Source organism: Astatotilapia calliptera, chromosome 19, assembly GCF_900246225.1.
Source record: "Astatotilapia calliptera chromosome 19, fAstCal1.2, whole genome shotgun sequence".
NCBI lineage: Eukaryota > Metazoa > Chordata > Actinopteri > Cichliformes > Cichlidae > Astatotilapia > Astatotilapia calliptera.
The window spans coordinates 6,360,294-6,379,805 of NC_039320.1; the positions used below are offsets into that span (position 1 = coordinate 6,360,294).

At 50.8% G+C, this 19,512-nt stretch overlaps 1 protein-coding gene across 5 annotated transcripts; it reads left to right on the forward strand.

Moving 5' to 3' along the window:
- Positions 1 to 681: 681 nt before the first annotated feature.
- gpr68 (G protein-coupled receptor 68) lies at positions 682 to 18,510 on the forward strand. 5 transcript variants are annotated; one of them, XM_026151179.1, is made up of 8 exons: positions 682 to 931; positions 1,977 to 2,055; positions 13,803 to 14,027; positions 14,134 to 14,283; positions 15,377 to 15,510; positions 15,609 to 15,831; positions 16,285 to 16,465; positions 16,547 to 18,510. In XM_026151179.1, the coding sequence occupies exons 3-8, from the start codon at positions 13,926 to 13,928 to the stop codon at positions 16,972 to 16,974; spliced, it is 1,218 nt and encodes a 405-aa protein (XP_026006964.1). In that variant the 5' UTR covers positions 682 to 931; positions 1,977 to 2,055; positions 13,803 to 13,925; the 3' UTR covers positions 16,975 to 18,510. The 5 variants fall into 5 exon arrangements, with proteins under 5 accessions (XP_026006964.1, XP_026006965.1, XP_026006963.1 ...); XM_026151180.1 differs by lacking the exon at positions 1,977 to 2,055; XM_026151178.1 differs by lacking the exons at positions 682 to 931; positions 1,977 to 2,055 and adding an exon at positions 9,365 to 11,806.
- Positions 18,511 to 19,512: the final 1,002 nt, after the last annotated feature.

Consider the following 19,512-nt stretch of genomic DNA (forward strand, 5'->3'; position numbering starts at 1 on the left):
ATGCGGGGGCTCATGCCGAATCTTTTCAGTCTCCTGAGAAAGAAGAGGCGCTGCTGCGCCTTCTTCACTGTTTTGTTTGTGTGTACTGACCACGTAAGATCCTCAGCCAGATGTACACTAAGGAACCGGAAGCTGCTCACTCTCTCCACAGCAGCGCCGTTGATGGTGATGGGGGTGTGTACTTCTCTGCACCTCCGGAAGTCCACTATCAACTCCTTTGTCTTTGCGACGTTGAGGGTGAGATGGTTGTCTTGACACCAGTGGGTCAGGGCGTTGACCTCCTCCCTGTAAGCCGTCTCATCACCGTTGGTGATAAGACCCACCACTGTAGTGTCGTCCGCAAACTTCACAATGATGTTGGGGTTGTTGGGGGTCACAGTGTGTGTGAGTCCGCGTGTGTGAGTGTGTGAAACCTGCAGAGGAAACAGTTGTTTTGCTTCTGCCCTGCAGCACCTGAACGCACCATGAGCCCAGCGTTGTGTCACTGTTATTCAGGTGTTTGTGCTTCAGGTGTGATAAAAACAGAGCGCTGCAGTTCCTCTGACGTCCAGCGGAGGCAGCAGTGAGTCTCCCGTGTTAAACTTATTTCTAACAGCTGGAACAGCCTCAGACTGCAGCAGCAGGTGATTGGCTGATTATTCAGAGGACAGGTGACTGTAATGGAAACAGTGACCTCTGACCTTCGCCCTGTGCCAGAACATTTGTAGCTGTGGTCCTCTCATTTGTCTGAGCTCCCTAAACGACACTGAGGCGTTCCTTGGAGAAAGACTGGGATGCTAAATGTGGTGTTCAGGGTGAAAAGCAGGGAGCGTGCGGCACAAGCTGTCAGACTGCGCCTCAGGGTGGCGCTCTCACCTGGACCTTCAGTGTAACCGCTGCTCATCCACCTGCTGAATGAGCTGCTTCACACCTGCACCATCATACGGCTCAGGTAGGTTCATGTCCTCGTAGCTCTGCTTCCGCTCAGGTAAATACTCCCTACAAGGATCACTGTCACTGTGAGCCTGCCTGGTATCTTTGACCTTTGACCTGCTGCAGCTTGAGTCTTCAGCATCAACAGAGGACATCATGTGAAGACTGTCCCCACACGGAAGCCCCTGTGGACATCTCTCAGCTTTTCGCCGTAATGATCGGATCAGGAGGAGCTGACACCATGCCGGCAGACGTCCTGAGGACGCCGCAAACCCACCAACACCAGCCTTCACGGCTCACTCTGGAAGCTCCGCCTTCAGCAGCGTGAGCCTGCTGGAGGGCAGGGAGCTGAACGCACGGCCTGTCTTTAAACTTCAGCTGAGATCAAACTAAAATGGTGAACTGGAACTCAACAAGGTGGACTGGGACCAGAACGCTGAAACGTTTGAGAACGCAAACGTGTTTGTGGCTGAAACTAACCGCCTCAGGTTTGAGGCCACCATCAGACGCCTGAATCACTTCCTGTTTCCTTTTTCCTCGAGCATAGTGTGTGTGTGGAGATCTGACCGGTGGAGGTCCTCATCGAAGCCACGATGAAAACTTCCAGAAGAAAAATATCTGTCCTTCTGCAGGGGAGGAGCTCCAATGATATCAGATGATATCAGAAGTCGTGCTCAGGATGGCGCTCACTTTGTCTTCATTGGATTTGCCTTTGTTCATGTTTCCTTGGTCTGAACTCCAAAACAGAATAAACTCAGCTAACACGATAAAATGTAAACATTTCTATTTTATTCTATTGTTTTTTTTCTTAAGAATTGTTCCTTTTCTTTCTTCCCTCTGAAAATGTGTTATTCTATAGTCCCCCCCCCCCCCCAGCCCCACTTCCCAGCACTTTATTTATTTATTAATTAATTTCATTTCATGAATCTCCGCCAGGAGGGGCCGACTCCCCTGAGGTCTGCTGATGCCGACTGTGTGCAGCAGAGCTGTGGACTGTGTGGACACTTTCATATGTTCCCACTCGGATATCATAAAGACCGTGTGTGTGTGTGTGTGTGTGTCAGAGTGAGATTGTGTGTGTGGGCAGGCAGGAGGCAGAGCAGCAGCGCTTGCAGAGACATTCAGAGCGGAGCTGCAGAGCCGGTAAGACCGTGTCCTTACTGAAACCCTGAAAGTGTGTTTGTGTGTGAGCGGGCTCGTGCTGTTGGATGCAGATCATTTCTCTGGCTGGTCTGAAGCTGTGAGTTATTAATTATTGATCAGTTATTAATTGGTTTTGGCGTGTGTTATTCTTCCTGCTGGATGGAGCGTGGAGCTCGTTCATGTAATATTCAGAGAGCACGTGCGTGCAGGATGATTAACAGCGGTGAGCACGCGGGTCGTTTCCAGCTGGAGTGCCATAAAGGCACAGACTACGTCACATCACCTGTGGAGGGAATACCTGGGTCTCAGTCACGTCACTGTGATGTCCCACAACACCTGAAGGCACCGCTGTCGTTCCTAATGAGCAGTGAGGTGTTGGAGGATCGCCACCTCCACCGCTCAGCACAGCTGACTCTCAGGTGTGAGTGACGCAGCAGGCAGGTGCCCACAGCAGGATTAGTTTACAGTTCACATATAGTCCTGCTGGGGTCTGAATCAGGAGTCCCGATGTTGGTGGTGCCGGGTTATCCTGGGAGCTTCCCGGCTGTAGTCAGGATGTGCGGTAAATGATGCATGGGTTCAGTCTGTGGTGGTTTCGGGTAGGCTCGCAGGAAATCTGGCACGCAGGGCGGCTTCTCTCTCCCACTCAGAGCCTGTGTCCTTTCAGCTGCTCGATCAGAGGCTGAGTTAGTATTCGGGGGCGTCGGGGTCCCGCGGGGGCAGCAGCAGGCCTGAAGAGCGTTCAGCTGCAGAGGCTGAGCTCAGGTGTGGAGCGTTATTAAAGCAGCGTGCAGGACGTGAGGCCATGATGCACATTAATAATGTATTTGTTGCAGACCCCCGGGGCCTGAAAGCTTCGAGCTCACAGTGGGAACCTGCTCGCTGTGGATTCAATTACAGGCAGGCGGTGTGGACATGACACTTGGCTCTGAGTGGGCCCACCCCACTCTGATCAGTTTAGCTAACCGAAGGTCTGTGAAGGTTCTCGGCCATCCAGGTCATCGTGGAGAGTTGTGAGAGCCCGTTAAGGCGTCTGGGAAGGATCTCAGAGCTGGATTACACCCACTCACATCTCAGTAAGTCACATGATACGGTGGAGCAACATCTCACAGTGGGTTCACCTGATTGTGACCCACACCCATCTTCACACCTTGGCTCGTGTGATAGGTAGAGGATCAATAGTGGGTCCACAGCCCTCTTGGGGACACTCCGGTCTGTTAGAACTGAAACGTCTTCATGGAAACTTTCAGAGCTCCTTAAACTAATCGTACATCAATGAGTCAAAGCATTGAAAGCCCCTCAGTCAGTCTCTGTGGGAGTCACACAGGTGGGACAGATCGACTGACCCTGATAGCCCACGGCTGATGCCACACCTGTGGCTGACGGACACAGCTGAGATACCATCATACGAATAGCGGGGAGCGGTTCAGAGCAGGGGAGTCTCAGGGAGGTGCTCGGCGGTGAGGACGGAGACGGACGCTGGGACTAACACTGCTGTCCAGCTTCGTCCACACTGGATTTATTTGGGTTTCTTTCTGGCTCCGACTGTGTCCGTGCCCTGAGGCAGCGAGCCGCCCACGTGCTGGTCGTGTCTCTGGGAAGAATCCCACTGGAACTTTCTGGCAGGCTGAAGCAGCCATGCGTCACACGCCAAATTACACGCGAGGGCAGTCAGGAGCTGCAGTTCCTCTGGTGTCCAGCAGGGACAGCACAAACATGTGAGAGGCTGACACTGCGCTGGGCGCACAGATAACCTCTGCCTACATTATGTATCTGCATTGTGTTCTTGGGGGCGTGGCCTGTGTTTTATCGTGGTGCTGATGTCGGTGCTTTTGTTGACATTACATAAACTGCACATTAGCACATTCACACCGCTCGCGTGTGCGTTATTCATAACACGGGCATCCACCGACACTAAGAGCTGCCCGACGGAGGTGGAGGTGGGGACGGCCCTGCAGACTTCAGCTGCAGCTGCTGCAAACTAATACGTCCTGTAATCTGAGAAGCTCCACCTGCAGTCCTTTCGTGAACACAGATGATCTCCGTCTCCTGGAAAAATCTGCTCCACCCATCAGCAGCTAACACGGCCAGCTGCTAGATTCAAACCCAGGACCTTCTCCCTGTGAGGCAGAAATGCTGACCACCGCTCGCCTACACCTGCAGAAACATTTGACCCTGAGCTCAGTCTGACTTAAAGAAGAGCTCCGCCTCTTCCTGTAGAGGGAGTCCAGGCTGTCTGAGGCCTGCTGCTCCTCAGCGACCTCCACATGAATGCTGACAGTCTGAAGAATGACCTCTGACCTGAGGAAATCACCTCCTCATCTTCACTGTGAAGTTCTTCACCTCCAATCAGATTCCTGTATTCCTGTTGCCGCCTGTTCCTCAAACACGTCCCATTTGTGTACAGCGTGAACAGGAACCGGGGTTGAACTCTGCGAGGTGCAAACTGCTCAGAGACACGTTGTCATGACGAGCTGCAGCAGCCAATCAGCTGCTGATAAATACAGACGCCCTCACCCTCTCCTGTTTATCTCTAAGAATGCTCGAGCAGTAAGAAAAAGTCCGGCAGCGCCGCCTCTGCCACGCCACCCTTCCTGTCCGGCATCACCGGATCAGACCTCAGGGTTAAAGCGTTAGCGAACTGCGCTGTTCATGGCCGGTGCCACACAGCGAGCGCCATCAGCTCTCTAACTGCTTATCCCAGGTCATGGTGGGGGGGAGGCAGGACACACCTGCACACCTGCGTCGTGGCACAAAGACAGGAAACAGGTCTAAAAATGGCTCAGTCTGCTGGAGACTGGGGGAGGAGCCTAGGTGGAACAAATCACAGCAGCAGCGTCTCAGGACGCCGCGCACTGGCAACGGCCAGCTGCCACCTCCAAGGGGTTAATGATCGCTCCACTGGTTTCCATGACATCTGCTTCTGCTGCTTCCAGGTTCAGCATGTCAACCAAAGACCGTCTGTCGATCATCTTGGCTCAAAGTGAACTAAATGGTGAGCTTCAGTTGACACAAAGGAAAAGCTTTTATCTAGATCAAAGTTTAAACTATAACTCAGACTGAACGCCGTGTTTCACCTGACCTCCACATTCCTCACATCCCAATTTGATCTAGGATCTGGGATAAAGATGTTCCACAGAGGACTTAAGTGGTCCTGTGGGTCGATGTGTCACTGTGGCATCACATTGGTCTGCTGGCTCCTTCCACACCAAGTACCAGACAGCATTGCGGCGTGCCGAGCTGTCGGCTGCGAGCAGCGCTGATGAGATTCAGACCGACGGCGTCTGCGCCCCACGGACACTCGAGTGGAAGCACTCATCGACGGCAGTGACATCACAGCACGCGTCAAATCCTTCCCCTCAGATGCTCTGCAGGGCGAACGCTTCAGGCGCCTGACTTATCTTTGAGTTCACGTGAAGGATGAAGGAATCTGATTACTTTATCGACAGCTCTGTGATGAACGAGTGATGAATCAGCTGATTCTGAAACAAGCCTACCGATGGAGACCAGAGCGCACGTAGGGATGCTCGTACGTGCACGCCGATCTGCCGAGAGGACAGCAAATCAAAACAGCTGATTTATTTCCCGCTGGATGGAGCTGATTTCCCCGGAGGGAGGAGGCCATAGATTTCATATCTGCTGCAGCTTATTAAGTGCTTTTGTTTGGTTATGAATCATGATGTGTGTTTGTTTTCCACTAATACCGTGTGGAATTTTTAGTCCTGGAAACGTTTTTTAAGGAATGAGCAGAGTCAGCTGGTGCGGCTGTGTTCGAACTTCTCATGGTGCTCGTTCACGCTGCTCGCAGTGCTTCCTTGGACGGCAGCCTCAGAGGCTGCTTTTACGTAACTGCTGTTGTGTTTGCAGAGAGAGGAGAATGAACGAGCCCGAGGCCTGCTCCGGGCAGCAGAGCGAGCTCTGAAAAGCTCCGAGCGCCTCGGGGACTCGAGCATGAGCGTGGGGAAATGAACACTCGTCATTTGTGATGTTTAAATGTTCAGCTTTAACTTGACGGGTCGAAGCAGCTGAAGATACAAATCTGGACCAATCAGATCACAGCTGCTCTGACCTGTGATGTCACTCAGACCCAGCAGCTGCAGCTATGGCAGACATTTATCCATCAGTGGGACAAATTGATTGCTGGTCCTGATCAGCATTAATACTTAAAGCGTCTCCATGGAGACCGCAGAGTCCACATCGATCGCTGTCTCCATCCTCGCGCTGATTCGTTCACAGCCGCCGTGTTTATCAGAAGGTTTCCGGTGTGAGTGAGGAAGTGAAGCTGAGGGTCAGAATGGGTGGGAATCACACAGTCTGTTATCACGGTAACCGTCTCAGAGTCTGCACTACGAGCTGGGTAACGTGAGGGTTAACTCTGAGTTTCCTGTACCACGAAGGTGTATCACCATGGTAACTGATGGTGTCGCCCTCACCTGCTCCATCAGATTCTCCTTCCTGCCGCCGTAACAGGAACTTCATGTGATTTTCACTCAGCACGGCTAACACACACACTCCCTCTGCTGTTGCACGTCCAGTCTGGGTTTAACATCTGCACAGTCGCACTCTGTCCTTTATAAACTCTGCTGTCGGGACATTTATCCATGTTTGTGATTGGTCAGAGGGTGGCAGCCCAGCCCCCGCTTCATAGTGGACTGAGGAGGAGAGGAGGAAAAATATCAGCGAGGGGCAGCCAATAACAGAGGAGGAAAGCTGATAAAGACAAGAAGTGCGAGGAAGTCCAATCACCAAAATAAAACAGGAAATAACATCACAGAATGAATTCCTTTTGATCGTTAATGAAACAGGTAATGGTTTAATCAGTGATCAGTTTATGATTAATGATGCTGCTGTTATATTCAAACTCAGGCAGGATCACGGCGGTCATCCTTATTAGGTTTGGTTCTGTGAGTTTTGTGATTCGAGTCTGAACCGTCTGATTCAGAAACAGCAGGAGAGGAGCAGGTGGGTTGCAAAGCAGCTTGCAGCTGTGGGTGGACTGAAGCAGTTTTACTAGAATGAGTTCTGAGTGTTTCTAACAGGATGTGTGGCTGAGCCTTCAGCTCATGTGGGGCTGCTCCTCCTCTGAGCTTCATGAAAACTTGGAACAAAAAAACCAATATCCATCCATCTTCTTCTGCTTTATCCGAGGCCGGGTCGCGGGGGCAGCAGCCTAAGCAGAGAAGCCCAGCCCTCCCTCTCCCCAGCCACCTCCTCCAGCTTATCCGGGGGAATACCAAGGCGTTCCCAGGCCAGCCGAGAGATGTAATCTCTCCAGCGTGTCCTGGGTCTGCCCCGGGGCCTCCTCCCGGTGGGACATGCCCGGAACACCTCACCCAGGAACACGCCAAGGAGGCATCCTTGTCAGCTGCCCAAACCACCTCAGCTGGCTCCTTTCGATGTGGAGGAGCAGCAGCTCTACTCTGAGCCCCTCCCGGATGGCTGAACTACTCACCCTATCTCTAAGAGAGAGGCCAGCCACCCTCCGGAGGAAACTCATTTCCACCGCAGCTGAACAAAAAAACTTTTATTTTGAAATTTCAAACCTTTTATTTTGAAGTGTTTCAGCTTTGGTGGCTTACACAACCCTGGTGACTCGTGGAGAAAAATGAGATTTGTTCCCAGTGAGAAGCCAGTGGGGTTACTGTACCTGAGGCTGTTGTATCTGTCGACGCACTGAAGCACAGCAGGGTTTTTGAGCCGCAACCAGCTGAGTTTGTGTTTCCTCGCGAAGGCTGCATTCCACTAACCCAGAAAAAGATTTAGTATGTCCCAAATAGTATGTCAGAAACAGCCAAAAATATCACGACGTCCGACTGCATCTGGCCACATTTTGCAGTCTCTGGACTTTTTTTTGTCTCTCTGACCCAAAGTCCTTAGCTCGCCGTGAGATACGGCAGAGAGACGGGACCACAGTGACGCCGCACGCGCTTGAAATCGTTAACTTTTAATGATGAACACAGACTGTGCTGCGACAGCAGTCACGGTTTGACTGCACGCAACGTTTTCAGACTGTACGACATTCTGAATTTGGAGGAAAACGCAAGCAGTCGTGACCGCCAGGTGAATGCATCAGAGAGGGAGGAGCATCGTCCTGACACGCTAACTCAGCACTGTCACCTCACATCAAGGTTCGTGGTTCAAATCTCCTGATCAGCTGCACATGCTCCCTGTGGTTCTACCTGGTTCCAGTGACTGGGCGTGGCTGACACTGGGACGGAGGTTTTAAGTGTCAGTGCAAACGGTCTTTTATTGTGAAACTCTGCACGTACAGGTACAGCTCATACGTTCATCCACAGGAAACACAATGAGAAGGTTTTGACTGGATACTTCCTGCCCCCTGCTGATGTTACATCACAGCTTAATAATATCAAACATGTTTATAACAATGAGCTCAGAGTGTGAGTAAAAAGCTTTAAACATCTCTGATACTGAAGCTCCACATCCTCCCTCTTCTGTATACAGTCTGTGGTTTCTGAGTAAGATTAACCAGGATGATTTTACGCCTGATGAGTCTGACTTCACCGTCTTCTGGATTTCTGTGAGACTTTAATGTGTTTAACTCGAGATTAACTCTTTAAACTAGCTCAGAGTCCACTTTAACCATTTAACCTCATTTTTAATAGTTCATGTGCAGACCGACGTCCGGCATGGGAACAGCTGTGCTTCGTGGCGAGCAGTCGTGTCACAGCAGCTTCACATGAATCTGCCCCGTGAAGCGAGCAGCACTGCAGGCGCATCGATGTGAGCTCACACGCCGCTGTGCGCTGACAGAACTTCTCACGATGGGCTAAAGCAAACACAAACATCCTGTGATTTGGAGGAAATGTGTTTATGTCACAGTTATTAGCCGTCCTGTTTATTATGCATCGTTAACGTGCTTATTTTACAAACCCGTCTCAGCCAATCAGAGCCGACGATGACGAGGATGAGCTCTGTGCCACAGAGCTCAGAGGATGAAGCAAACACTGACAGGACGCTCGCGGGGTCTAATTTACCACTTCCTGCTGCCGCCATGGTTACCACCATCAGGTGACTGATCACAGAGTCATCTGTTACCATGGTGATCTCGGCGTGGATGTGTTCCTGCAGTTTTAACCCCGAGTCGGTGCTCGGTGAAGCTCTCTGGTCAAATGGTTCGTCTCTGACACGCTGAGCCTGCTGGCGAGGGTTTGAATTTGAGTTGGTGACCAATCAGAGCAGTGTGTGTGGCGGGAAACCGTCAGCTGTCTGTGAGCTGAGAGGAAAAAGGTGACCCGTGCAGGTGCCGCTCGCGTATCAGACGGCCTTCTCAGTGTTCGGATGGAGCATGCAGGATAGCTGCGTGTGTCTCAAAGCTCGGCTCGGCTCGACTCTCCGGGAATGTTGTGCACATCCGGCTGTTCCTTAATCTGACTGATTTAAACCGGAGAGGACGGATGTAGCGAGATGATAGCCGTGGTTTCAGAGTGCGGCCTGCTGCGGCTCTAAACGCTTTGCAGCGTGTTATTAAGGAGTCGCTGCAAAGACGCCGCCATGCCAAAGCTAACAGATATAGTTAGAGGTTACGCTGACTGTCACCATCGCTCCATTTAGACGCTCGCTCCGACCAGCACAAAAACAAGTCTTCCTTCACACGATGTGACCTTCAGCTCGGCGAGGAAACCCGGCCTCTGCTGCACACGAGACATAAAAACACCACTTCATATGGAGGGATAAACCTGAGACATGGAGGCTGACAACAAGCTGCACGCCTACAGCTCCTGCACACATAGGCGGATGTGCACACGTGTTTCATGGCATTATTTGAAAGGACTGAGTCACACTGACCCTTTGTTTTCACTGATGCTGTGCTTGACTGAGGTTTGCTGTCACTGCGGTGCATTGGGGCACAGCAGCCCATCTCTGCAGGTTTGGAGGGTCTGTACGTAAAACCTCCGCTAGACACAACACAGTGAGCTGTGTCAAAGTCACCCACACTGGAGGACTGGAATATCTGTACTCCTAAAAACAACAATAAGCAGAGGAACTCGACGAGCAACAAAAGCTGAAGGCAGACCGACTTGAGTGACGGTCGCTGACTGAGGTGACCAACTCTGTCACGACTCTGACAAACAAACTGGCATAAAGTGGAGCGCTGCTGAGAGCAGGATTATGCTGGCTGAAGAACAGCAGTCGAATCCACCAGGACAATGAAGCAACTTTCCATCTAGAACATCAGAGACGAAGAAGTCAGGACTCTTTGCTGGTTTCTGTAGTTTAAAGAGCGGCTCGCAAAGGACGGGCCGAGGCAGAACCACAGCGAGTCCAGTGCAGACAAGACGTTTGTTGAACAGGAAGTTTGTGTTGATTCCATCTGAATCCGGGCTTCACGACAGGAAGCTGCATCTGTTCTCAGTCCTGAAGGCAGTGGAGCATTTCTACCACCCTGGAAACGCTGTCTCGCCTCTGCTCGCACAAACACCTTTTTCCTCTTTTTCTGAACCAGCTTCTGTTCTGGGTTCAAATCAACCTGAGCTCTGTTTTCCAAAGAGTACGTCACTCGAACTGCAACACGTTAACCAGGGAGAACTTCACAGGTTTACTTTCATCTGTGTGCCGTTCATGTCATCATAGCATGAAGCAGGACTGACGTGCGTTTCTCAACCATTAGAGATTTCACACAGTGACAGAGCCTGAGAACTGAGGAAGTATGAGCGGCCACACGGAGCACCTGGATTAGCTCACCAATCAGATTTCATCAAACATTCGCAGAAACGTATCGAAACACGTCGCCCTTCTTAGCGTAGTGGTAAGACCACACAGCTTTGGAGTGGAAGTCGCAAGTTTGATTCCCTCCCAGTATCCAGTAAGGGTCCTGGCTAGGCCCACCAAGCCCTGACATGGCGCGGCTACATCTGCGGCCTGTCTGCAGCTCGGACACGACACATTTCACTGCATGTTGTGCTCTGTATGATTGTGTACGTGACCAATGAAGCTCGTTTCTTTCTTCTTTTCTCAGAGTCTGGCAGTAACCTCACTGGACACTCAGTTTAACGGGTTCTGGAATAAAAATATGCTCGGCGTGACTGCGGCGTGACCTCGCCGTGACCGCGGCGTGCTCAGTCAGTAGATCTATCAGTGTTTAAACAGGTGTTTCAGTAGACGATGAGCCTTTAATGAGGAGCTCTTGAGTCAGTGTCGCTGAGCTTTTTATTGAACTCGTTTGGACAGAAAAGTCCCACATCTGCATTAACACATGGGCCGTTGGTTTCTTAGTATTTTGACACATCTGCGTCGTGGGTGGATATGAAACATGGAAACGCTGTCCCATCACAGTTACAGAAGAAAAGTTGACGTTTGGCACAAAGCCCTGCGGCGTGCAGGGGAAACCCGGTGTTGCTCATGTTTCCCAATATGGAGAAATTCAGATTTGAGAGGTGGGGGTCGGGCGGAGGTTTCAGGACGTGCCTGACGAGGTGAGAGAGGAGACTTTAAGGGGCCTCAGCACCCGGATGGCCTGAAACGCTGCAGCCATCGCCATCACATCCTGGGCCTCTGGAGTCAGCGATCATATTTGTGTTTGACTTGCTTTACTGCGTGTTAATAAAGGGGACCTGTCTTTGACTGCAGCCTCTTCTCACCCCCTCTGTTTATGTCTGAGGATGGGAGGAGTCTCCCTTCGAGTCCACTTCCTCCTGCCGGCTGATACGCACGCTCACAAATATCTGAGCACCCGGTGCCGCGGTTATTACTGAGACTGCAGGATGGAGAGGATGTAGCACGGCTGCCGAGGGTGAGACCGACGACAGAGGGGTGGTGGTGCGCTTTTAGTGTGACAAAAGACACCAGCCGTGGGTGTGTGGATGTCTGCAGGTTACTGTGAGGCTGTGATCAGCGTTTGTAAAAGCTTTGTTATAGTAGAGTCAGTGTAAGAGTACCCGTGTTATCATTGCAGACAGCAGCCAAAGAAACTGACCAGAGGAAGTAGTTTCTCAATGCAGTCATTTTTCTGCCGCGTGTCACAACGAGTGGCTCCTGCTCCGTGTGTGTGTCTGTGTGTGTGTGTGTGTGTGTGTGTGTGTGTGTGTGTGTGTGTGTGTGTGTGTGTGTGTGTGGGGCAAAGTGCTCCTGCGCAGTGTACCAGATGCACAGAGAAAAGTTGTCGTACCATAGGCAAGAGGAGTGTGTGTGTGTGTGAGGGAGAGAGAGAGAGAGTTCGTCGTCTGTAAGAATAAAGCATATCGTGGTTGTTGTGATGCTGCGCGGCTCTGTTGGCGGTCGTTTGTCAGCGGTGACTCGGGGCTGATGTCTCTGCTGATGTTTCAGACTCCAGCCAGCAGCACAGCAGACACAGCGACACATCTCACAGGTGTCACGATGTGAAGCACAAAGGATTTTGGGCAGTTTGGGCTGATCTCAGGTGTTCAGGACGTTTGCTCCACAGGTGAGGAGCCTAAAAACTGAAAGCTGGGTCACTGTGTGTTGTCTGAGCTGTGGGGGCACAGATTTCATCTCATCGCTGCTTTGTAAAAGGATTTTAAATCTGTGGTGTGAGGACGTGCAGTGATCTGAGAGGACGACCGAGCAGTTCAGGTGTTTGTCTCAGTGAACTCGTCTCTTTCTTTAAGACAGTCAAAAATCATTGTTACGATTTTCTGACTGCGGTCGTTCCAATGAAGCTGAGGCCTGTGTTCACGTTAGCTTCTGTGTACGAACCCAGGACAGAGACAACATGCTGAGAAACGTTTTTCCAGCACCACACAAGCTTTAAATAATAATAATACATGTGAAACAGCATCAGTGTGTTTTTAGATTTAACACCAGCCCACACCTGCAGGCAGTCCCCCGCCAACCTCATGTCATGAGTGGGATTAAGTCTGAGAACCCACGCAGACACAGAGAGAGAGGCCGGGGGATTCAAACTAGGAACCACGTCACTGTGAGATGTCAGCGCTAACCGCAGAGAAACAGGCTGTTTTTACTGTGCGACGTGCCACACCACAACAGGAAGTCGCTGCTGGAGGACAGTTTTAACGTCTCTGTCCCAAATTACAGATGCTGATTCAGGCCGAGGAAGGGAACGTTTCAGACGCTGGGCTTCAAGTTTCTCACATATTCATTTCAAACAGCTGCAGAAAAACAGAGGATGCAACTTTAAAAATGAGAAAATGTTGGTTTGAGATGATGTGACGCAGAACCATGTCTTCATATCTGTGCACAGATTACTCATCATTTCAGCATTAGATAAGGGAAAACAGCAAAAGATACAAACAGGAAGTTCCCAGAGCAACGTGCTCGTCGTCCGATGCTCTCATGACTCTTGTCAGAGGAGCAGCACTGAGTGCGCTCACAGAAATGCTTCAGAAAGTCTCGTGGGTCAGCACGGGCTGGCGTTTTAAATTATTGGCTACATGTTGCACATTTCCAGGTACCCTACAGGAGCGCATCAGCGCGGCGCTCTGGGTGCAAACTGAGGACTGTAGAGCTGCTCAGTGTCTCCACCTGCTGGATTTCAAACCTGAGCTCAGCCTGTAACCAAGCTAGCTGTCAGGTTTGGACAGGAAGTCTGCGCGTTCCAACCGCACATCACAATCTATTTCAGCCTGAGGGCTGCACCTCAGAGGGTTAGCGTGCGTGTGGATGACCTGAGAAAATGTCTGTGGGATTAACATCACACATTCAATTTAAAGACAGAAACAAGATCATATTTACTTCTTTAACCTCTCTCTGCTCACCTGCAGGGGGGTGTGTCTAATCTGGACTAAGCTACACTGTCTCCTCTTCCACAGAGCAAACCGTCCAATCAGAGGCCCGATGAGACAAGAGCGGGTTAATCCACCGCACAGAGCGCCAAGCAGCACGCGTGCTCTGGACAGATGAACGAGTCAGGGTGAAACAGTGTGAGCGGCAGTATGATGGTGATCAACAAGTCTGAAGAAGACATGAGCAACTGCAGCATCAACCATGGGATCCACCAGCACGTGTTCTCCTGCGTCTATATCCTGGTGCTCATGGTGAGTGATGGAAGTATCTTAGCTTTTCGGAAGTATTTCCCGAGTGCTGATAAACGGTGCTCCAGGATCTCCATGTGCTGGATGGTGAATGATCTTGTGTTTGTAGGTTGGTGTTCCTGCCAACGTGTACTCGCTATACCACGCTGCCCTTCAGCTGAAGCAGAGGAACGAGCTGGGCGTTTACCTGATGAACCTCACTGTGTCTGACCTACTATACCTGGCGTCTCTGCCTTTCTGGCTCCAGTACTTCTTTCAGGTAACATAGAGACGTCCTCTCCGCTCGCTCTTCCCTCGGCGGTTCTTCACGGTGCGTCTGAGGCGCTCTGGTTTCAGTCAAAGTGTCGGTGTCATCACAGACAGTTAGCACAGCACCGTGGTGTCGTCCGCCCACCACAGTGGAAGGCTGTGGTTGGAGCTCGACTTCAGGTTCAGTGCCATTAAAAGTGCCACAAGCTGCAGTTCCTCTAGGATCCACCGGGGGCTCCAGCAGTGAGTCAGTCCCACAGACTCCCACAGTTAAACGTTCCTGCAGAAATAAACATGTTTACATCCTGATGCACAAACTGTTTGGTCTCTGTAGATCATTTCCTCCTTTATAACAGCTGTACGAGGGAGGATGTGTTTGTCACTCACATTAAGGCTTAAAGTTTGCATTTTAGGGGCGTGGCCTCTCTGAGTGACAGGTGGATGCTGACACAGGTGGCTGTAGCTGCTAGCTGCCTGCTAGCTTCACCTGAACCGGACCGTGTTTGTGCTGTTGGAGCCTTTTGGTCCCTTTTAATGGTAAATGGTAAAATGGTAAATGGCCTGCATTTGTATAGCGCTTTTCTAGTCCATAGGACGCCAAAGCGCTTTACACTACATTCAGTCATTCACCCATTCACACACACATTCACACACTGGCGATGGCCTGGGGCGCACTGACAGAGGCGAGGCTGCCGGACACAGGCGCCACCGGGCCCTCTGACCACCACCAGTAGGCAAACACGGGGTTAGTATCTTGCCCAAGGATATTTGGCATGCAGCCAGGATGCAGCCTGGGATCGAACCACCGACCTTCTGATTAGTGGCTGACCTGCTCTGCCACCTGAGCTACAGCCATGACATCATGTGACCAAAAACATGGCTGCTGTGATGTCACTGTGCTAACAGATCTCTCTAACCTCATCCCGCTAACAGAGTCATGTGACCTGTGGCCGTGTTAAAGCTCTGCTTGGATTAAGTTGGTGTTAGGTGGAGGTGAACTGGGCCATTATTAGCAGTCTCCTGCCCTGACAGCGTGCGCGGGTGGAGTTCCTCCACCTGCCTGTCCTATTTGATCCACCTTCAGTCTGCTGTTGCTGTTTCAGGACGATGATTGGCGTCACCGAGAATGGCTGTGTCAGATGTGTGGTTTCCTGCTCTACGAGAACATCTACATCAGTATCGGCTTTCTGTGCTGCATCAGTCTGGATCGCTATCTGGCTGTGGTCCATCCTTTGAGGTAAGACGGTCTCCCGTCGTTTCGTCCTTCGTGGCTGAGATCAGGACGTCTTTGGGTTTATGAAGAAGTAAAATCACCACGACGCGTTCTGCCCGCAGGTTCACGGCTCTGCGCTCCATGAAAGCAGCGTCCGTCATCAGCGCCATCATCTGGCTGAAGGAGATCGCGGTGGGCGTGTTTTTCTTTCACCATAAGGAGCTCAGCAAAGATCCCAGTAACCACTCGCTGTGCTTCGAGCACTACCCCATGAAGTCGTGGGAACGTCCAATCAACTACTACCGCATCAGCATCGGCTTCATGTTCCCGCTGGCCATTCTGTTGGTACGGTAACGGCTTTACACGTTCTTTGTATGTTTCAGGATTTCTGCGTTGGTCTTAAAGAAGTGTAGAGAACGAGAGCTGGTTATGGTCAGGAAGCCACGCGTCTCCTGGCTCGGTGCCACAGCCATGAGTCCGCCGCTCTGGGTTAATCCCACATCTTCACGATGTTCTCAGTTATTTCATATTTGTAGTTAATTTGTTGTTCAACATTTTCAGCTGCTCACCATATACGATGACCTTATTTGGTTATTCAAACGCTTCCTTTTCTCGATGTCACGGTTTTTTAACTCTTCGCTTCACTGTTGAGAATAAATGTTGTTCATGTTTTTCTGATGAATCTATCCACGGCGCTGGTTTAAAGTATAAATCCCTGAAAACTGGAGTCAAACACAGTAAATGTAGACGAGTACCTGATTCTCCTGTAACCCCGGCGCCTTGTTTTGTCTCGGTTAGATTAGCTACCTGTGGGTCCTGCGAGCAGTGGGCCGGAGCGCGGGAACGCAGCCGGATCAGAAGATGAGGATCAGGCAGTTAGTCAGCAGCACCATCCTCATCTTCCTCGTCTGCTTCTCGCCCTACCACGTCTTCCTGCTGGTGCGCACGCTGCTGGAGGAGGAATGCAGCTTCATCGAAGGTACCGTTTCACTCGCAGGAAGCCGTCCGATAAATAAAGATGGTGCCGTAATACTGTGGTGACACGGTTCTTGTTTTTCAGCCATATTTAACTACTACCACCTGTCCCTGCTGCTGACCACCCTGAACTGCGTGGCCGACCCAGTCCTCTACTGTTTCGTCAGCGAAAGCGCCCGCCGCGGCCTCTACAGAGTTGTCTTCAGACCTGTCGCCAGGATACTCTGCTGCTGCCGTCGCCGTGGCAATGCCAGTCCCGCCAGTCCGGCTAACGACTCCCACGAGGTTGCCACGGACGAGAACAATGGCCAGCCGAACGTGACGCTGCTCACGCACAGCAATACGCTGAACAACGGCCAAATGGACGCCGCCTGCAGAAACACGAGTTTAATCACACGGATGCACGAAGAAAGCGTCAAAGCACGAGTCACAGAGAATAACACCTTGGAAATGTGTGTGACAGAGAAGCAGAAACAAAACCCTGACAGGACGGAGCGACGTGGGCAGAAATGAAATGATCAGCACGCCTCTGGGTACCAATGACCCGCCTGCACGATGAGGGCGGGCTGTACTCCGTGGGGGCGTGTCTGTGCTGATGCAACAGCCCAGCCTGAGGGAGGTCAGGGTGGATCTGAGGTCTGCAGACTGAAAGCCCCCGTTACCCCTCTGTGGCGTCTGACACGGCGCAACATGGCTGACAAAACGCACACGAGGAGTTCTGAAATACTGCAGTGTGTCCCGGCATCACGTCTAATAAGACTTCATCATGTTAGACACACATTCGCGTCTAATAACTCGCCTGAAAGGCTCCGTGTGGCAGCGATGAGGTTCCTGTCAAACAGGAAGCAGCTGTGGAAGAAATAAACCGAACGCTTTCACCGCAGCGCCGGAACAAACAACAGGACTTCCTGCACTTTGATTTAAAGAACCACACGTAACATGAAGGGACGCAGGAAGACCCGACAGAACATTAGAAACGGTTATTGATCAGTGATCAGATTTGACCCATCGATTGGCTCCAGGACGATTTTGACTTATCGAAGCAAATTCTTTAAAACAAGTTGAGACTTTGTGACCCCTAACCTTTGGTGACCTGTTAGAAAGTGTTTCTCGAGTTCTTGTTATCCTAATAAAACGTAGTTTATTATGACGCTGAGTCACACCGATGTTCCTCGCTGTCAGATAAAGTGCAGAGGATTCAGATTCAGGACAAATCTGTCTCTACTTGAAGCAGAGCTGATAACAAACCTCATCGTTGGCATCAGTAGACTTCAGTTATTGATAATGTGAACCTCACAGATTCCTTCATGTTTAAAGGCAGCAGGGTTTATGTTAGCATGAGGAGCTTCAGACGATGCAGCGCCTGTCCGCGGTGCTTCTCTGAAACAACAGCTGTTTGCATGTCGATCCACGTGCTGCACGACCTGACACAGTCTGCCGACCAAACTATGACATCGCATTGCACTGATCACGGGTCAGTATTAGAAACATGTAGGACCAACATGGCTGCACCCACCTTATTGACAATGAAAGGTCAGGGGGCGGGATTTGGGACGAGGTCCACGAGAAGGTGACCGTGAGCGGGCGATTAGCCAAATTTCAGTCAGGTAACTTTTATTCTGGAAGCGTTTGGCCGACGTGCGGCAGTCAGACCGCCTCCCATCTGTGAAAAACACGACTCACAGTGTTCTCTTCATTTTACTTTTAAAAAGAAAACTGTTAGTTTACACACACACAGACGCACACACACCGGTCACAGCATGTCTTCATAGCCTCCCTTTGAGCCCATTTCAGCACTTTAACGCTGAGGAAAGAGACTCACTCTGGGGTCTGGATGTTGCTCTCTGCATGCATGGAAATGCCTCCAAGTCTGAATACGTACATAGTAAGAATCTGTGTGTTGACTCTGTGTGTCTATAGATCTGTGTGCTGTAACCTGCACGTAACATGAAAGTGACAGAATATTTTTATAAAGCTTTAAACTGACCACTAAACAGAAACGGTGTGTGTCTGTGTGTGTCTGTGTCTGTGTGTGTGCGTGTGTGTGTGTCTGTGTGTGTGCGTGTGTCTGTGTGTGTGCGTGTGTGTGTGTCTGTGTGTGTGCGTGTGTGTGTGTCTGTGTGTGTGTTTTCAGGCCTGTGGTGAGTGATGCAGCTTCCTGACTCTGAGCAGATATGGAAACGATGTAAACATTAACTTGTTACACTGTTTAATATATGAACACATCTCAGTGAAATGTTTCACCTCACAATAAATAACCAATCACAAACAGAATCCCCCGTTTTCTCAGTTTGAGTCTTTTGCCTTTCACATCAGTTATCATGACGCCAATCACCCTCCTGAAACCAACCCCCCCCCCCCCCCACACACACACATGTAGATATGTCAGTTATGTTTGCAAAAAAAAAAAAGGGGGGGGGGATAGAACATTATATATAATATATACATTAGGTGAATGTGCAGTAGTAGCATTTATGCAGCGAGCAGGTGAATTCTGTACATCAAGTGAATAAATAAGAATAAACAATCTGAACATATTTAACATTAAAGGAATTTGAAATGTACTCATGTTAGACACACAGTCTGGAAGAGAGTCCTGTCTCAGTCACTTATGGATGGTAAATGGTAAATGGCCTGTATTTATATAGCGCTTTACTAGTCCCTAAGGACCCCAAAGCGCTTTACATATCCAGTCATCCACCCATTCACACACTGGTGATGGCAAGCTACATTGTAGCCACAGCCACCCTGGGGCGCACTGACAGAGGCGAGGCTGCCGGACACTGGCGCCACCGGGCCCTCTGACCACCACCAGTAGGCAACAGGTGAAGTGTCTTGCCCAAGGACACAACGACCGAGACTGTCCAAGCCGGGGCTCGAACCGGCAACCTTCCGATTACAAGGCGAACTCCTAACTCTTGAGCCACGATGGATGGTGTGTGTGTGTGTGTGGGGGGGGATAGCAGCTCCCCCTGAGTCTCCCCGTCCTTGCCTGGATGATGAGGAACCTTCTACCTGATTGCAGAAGTTGGAACAGTTTGTTGCTCAACA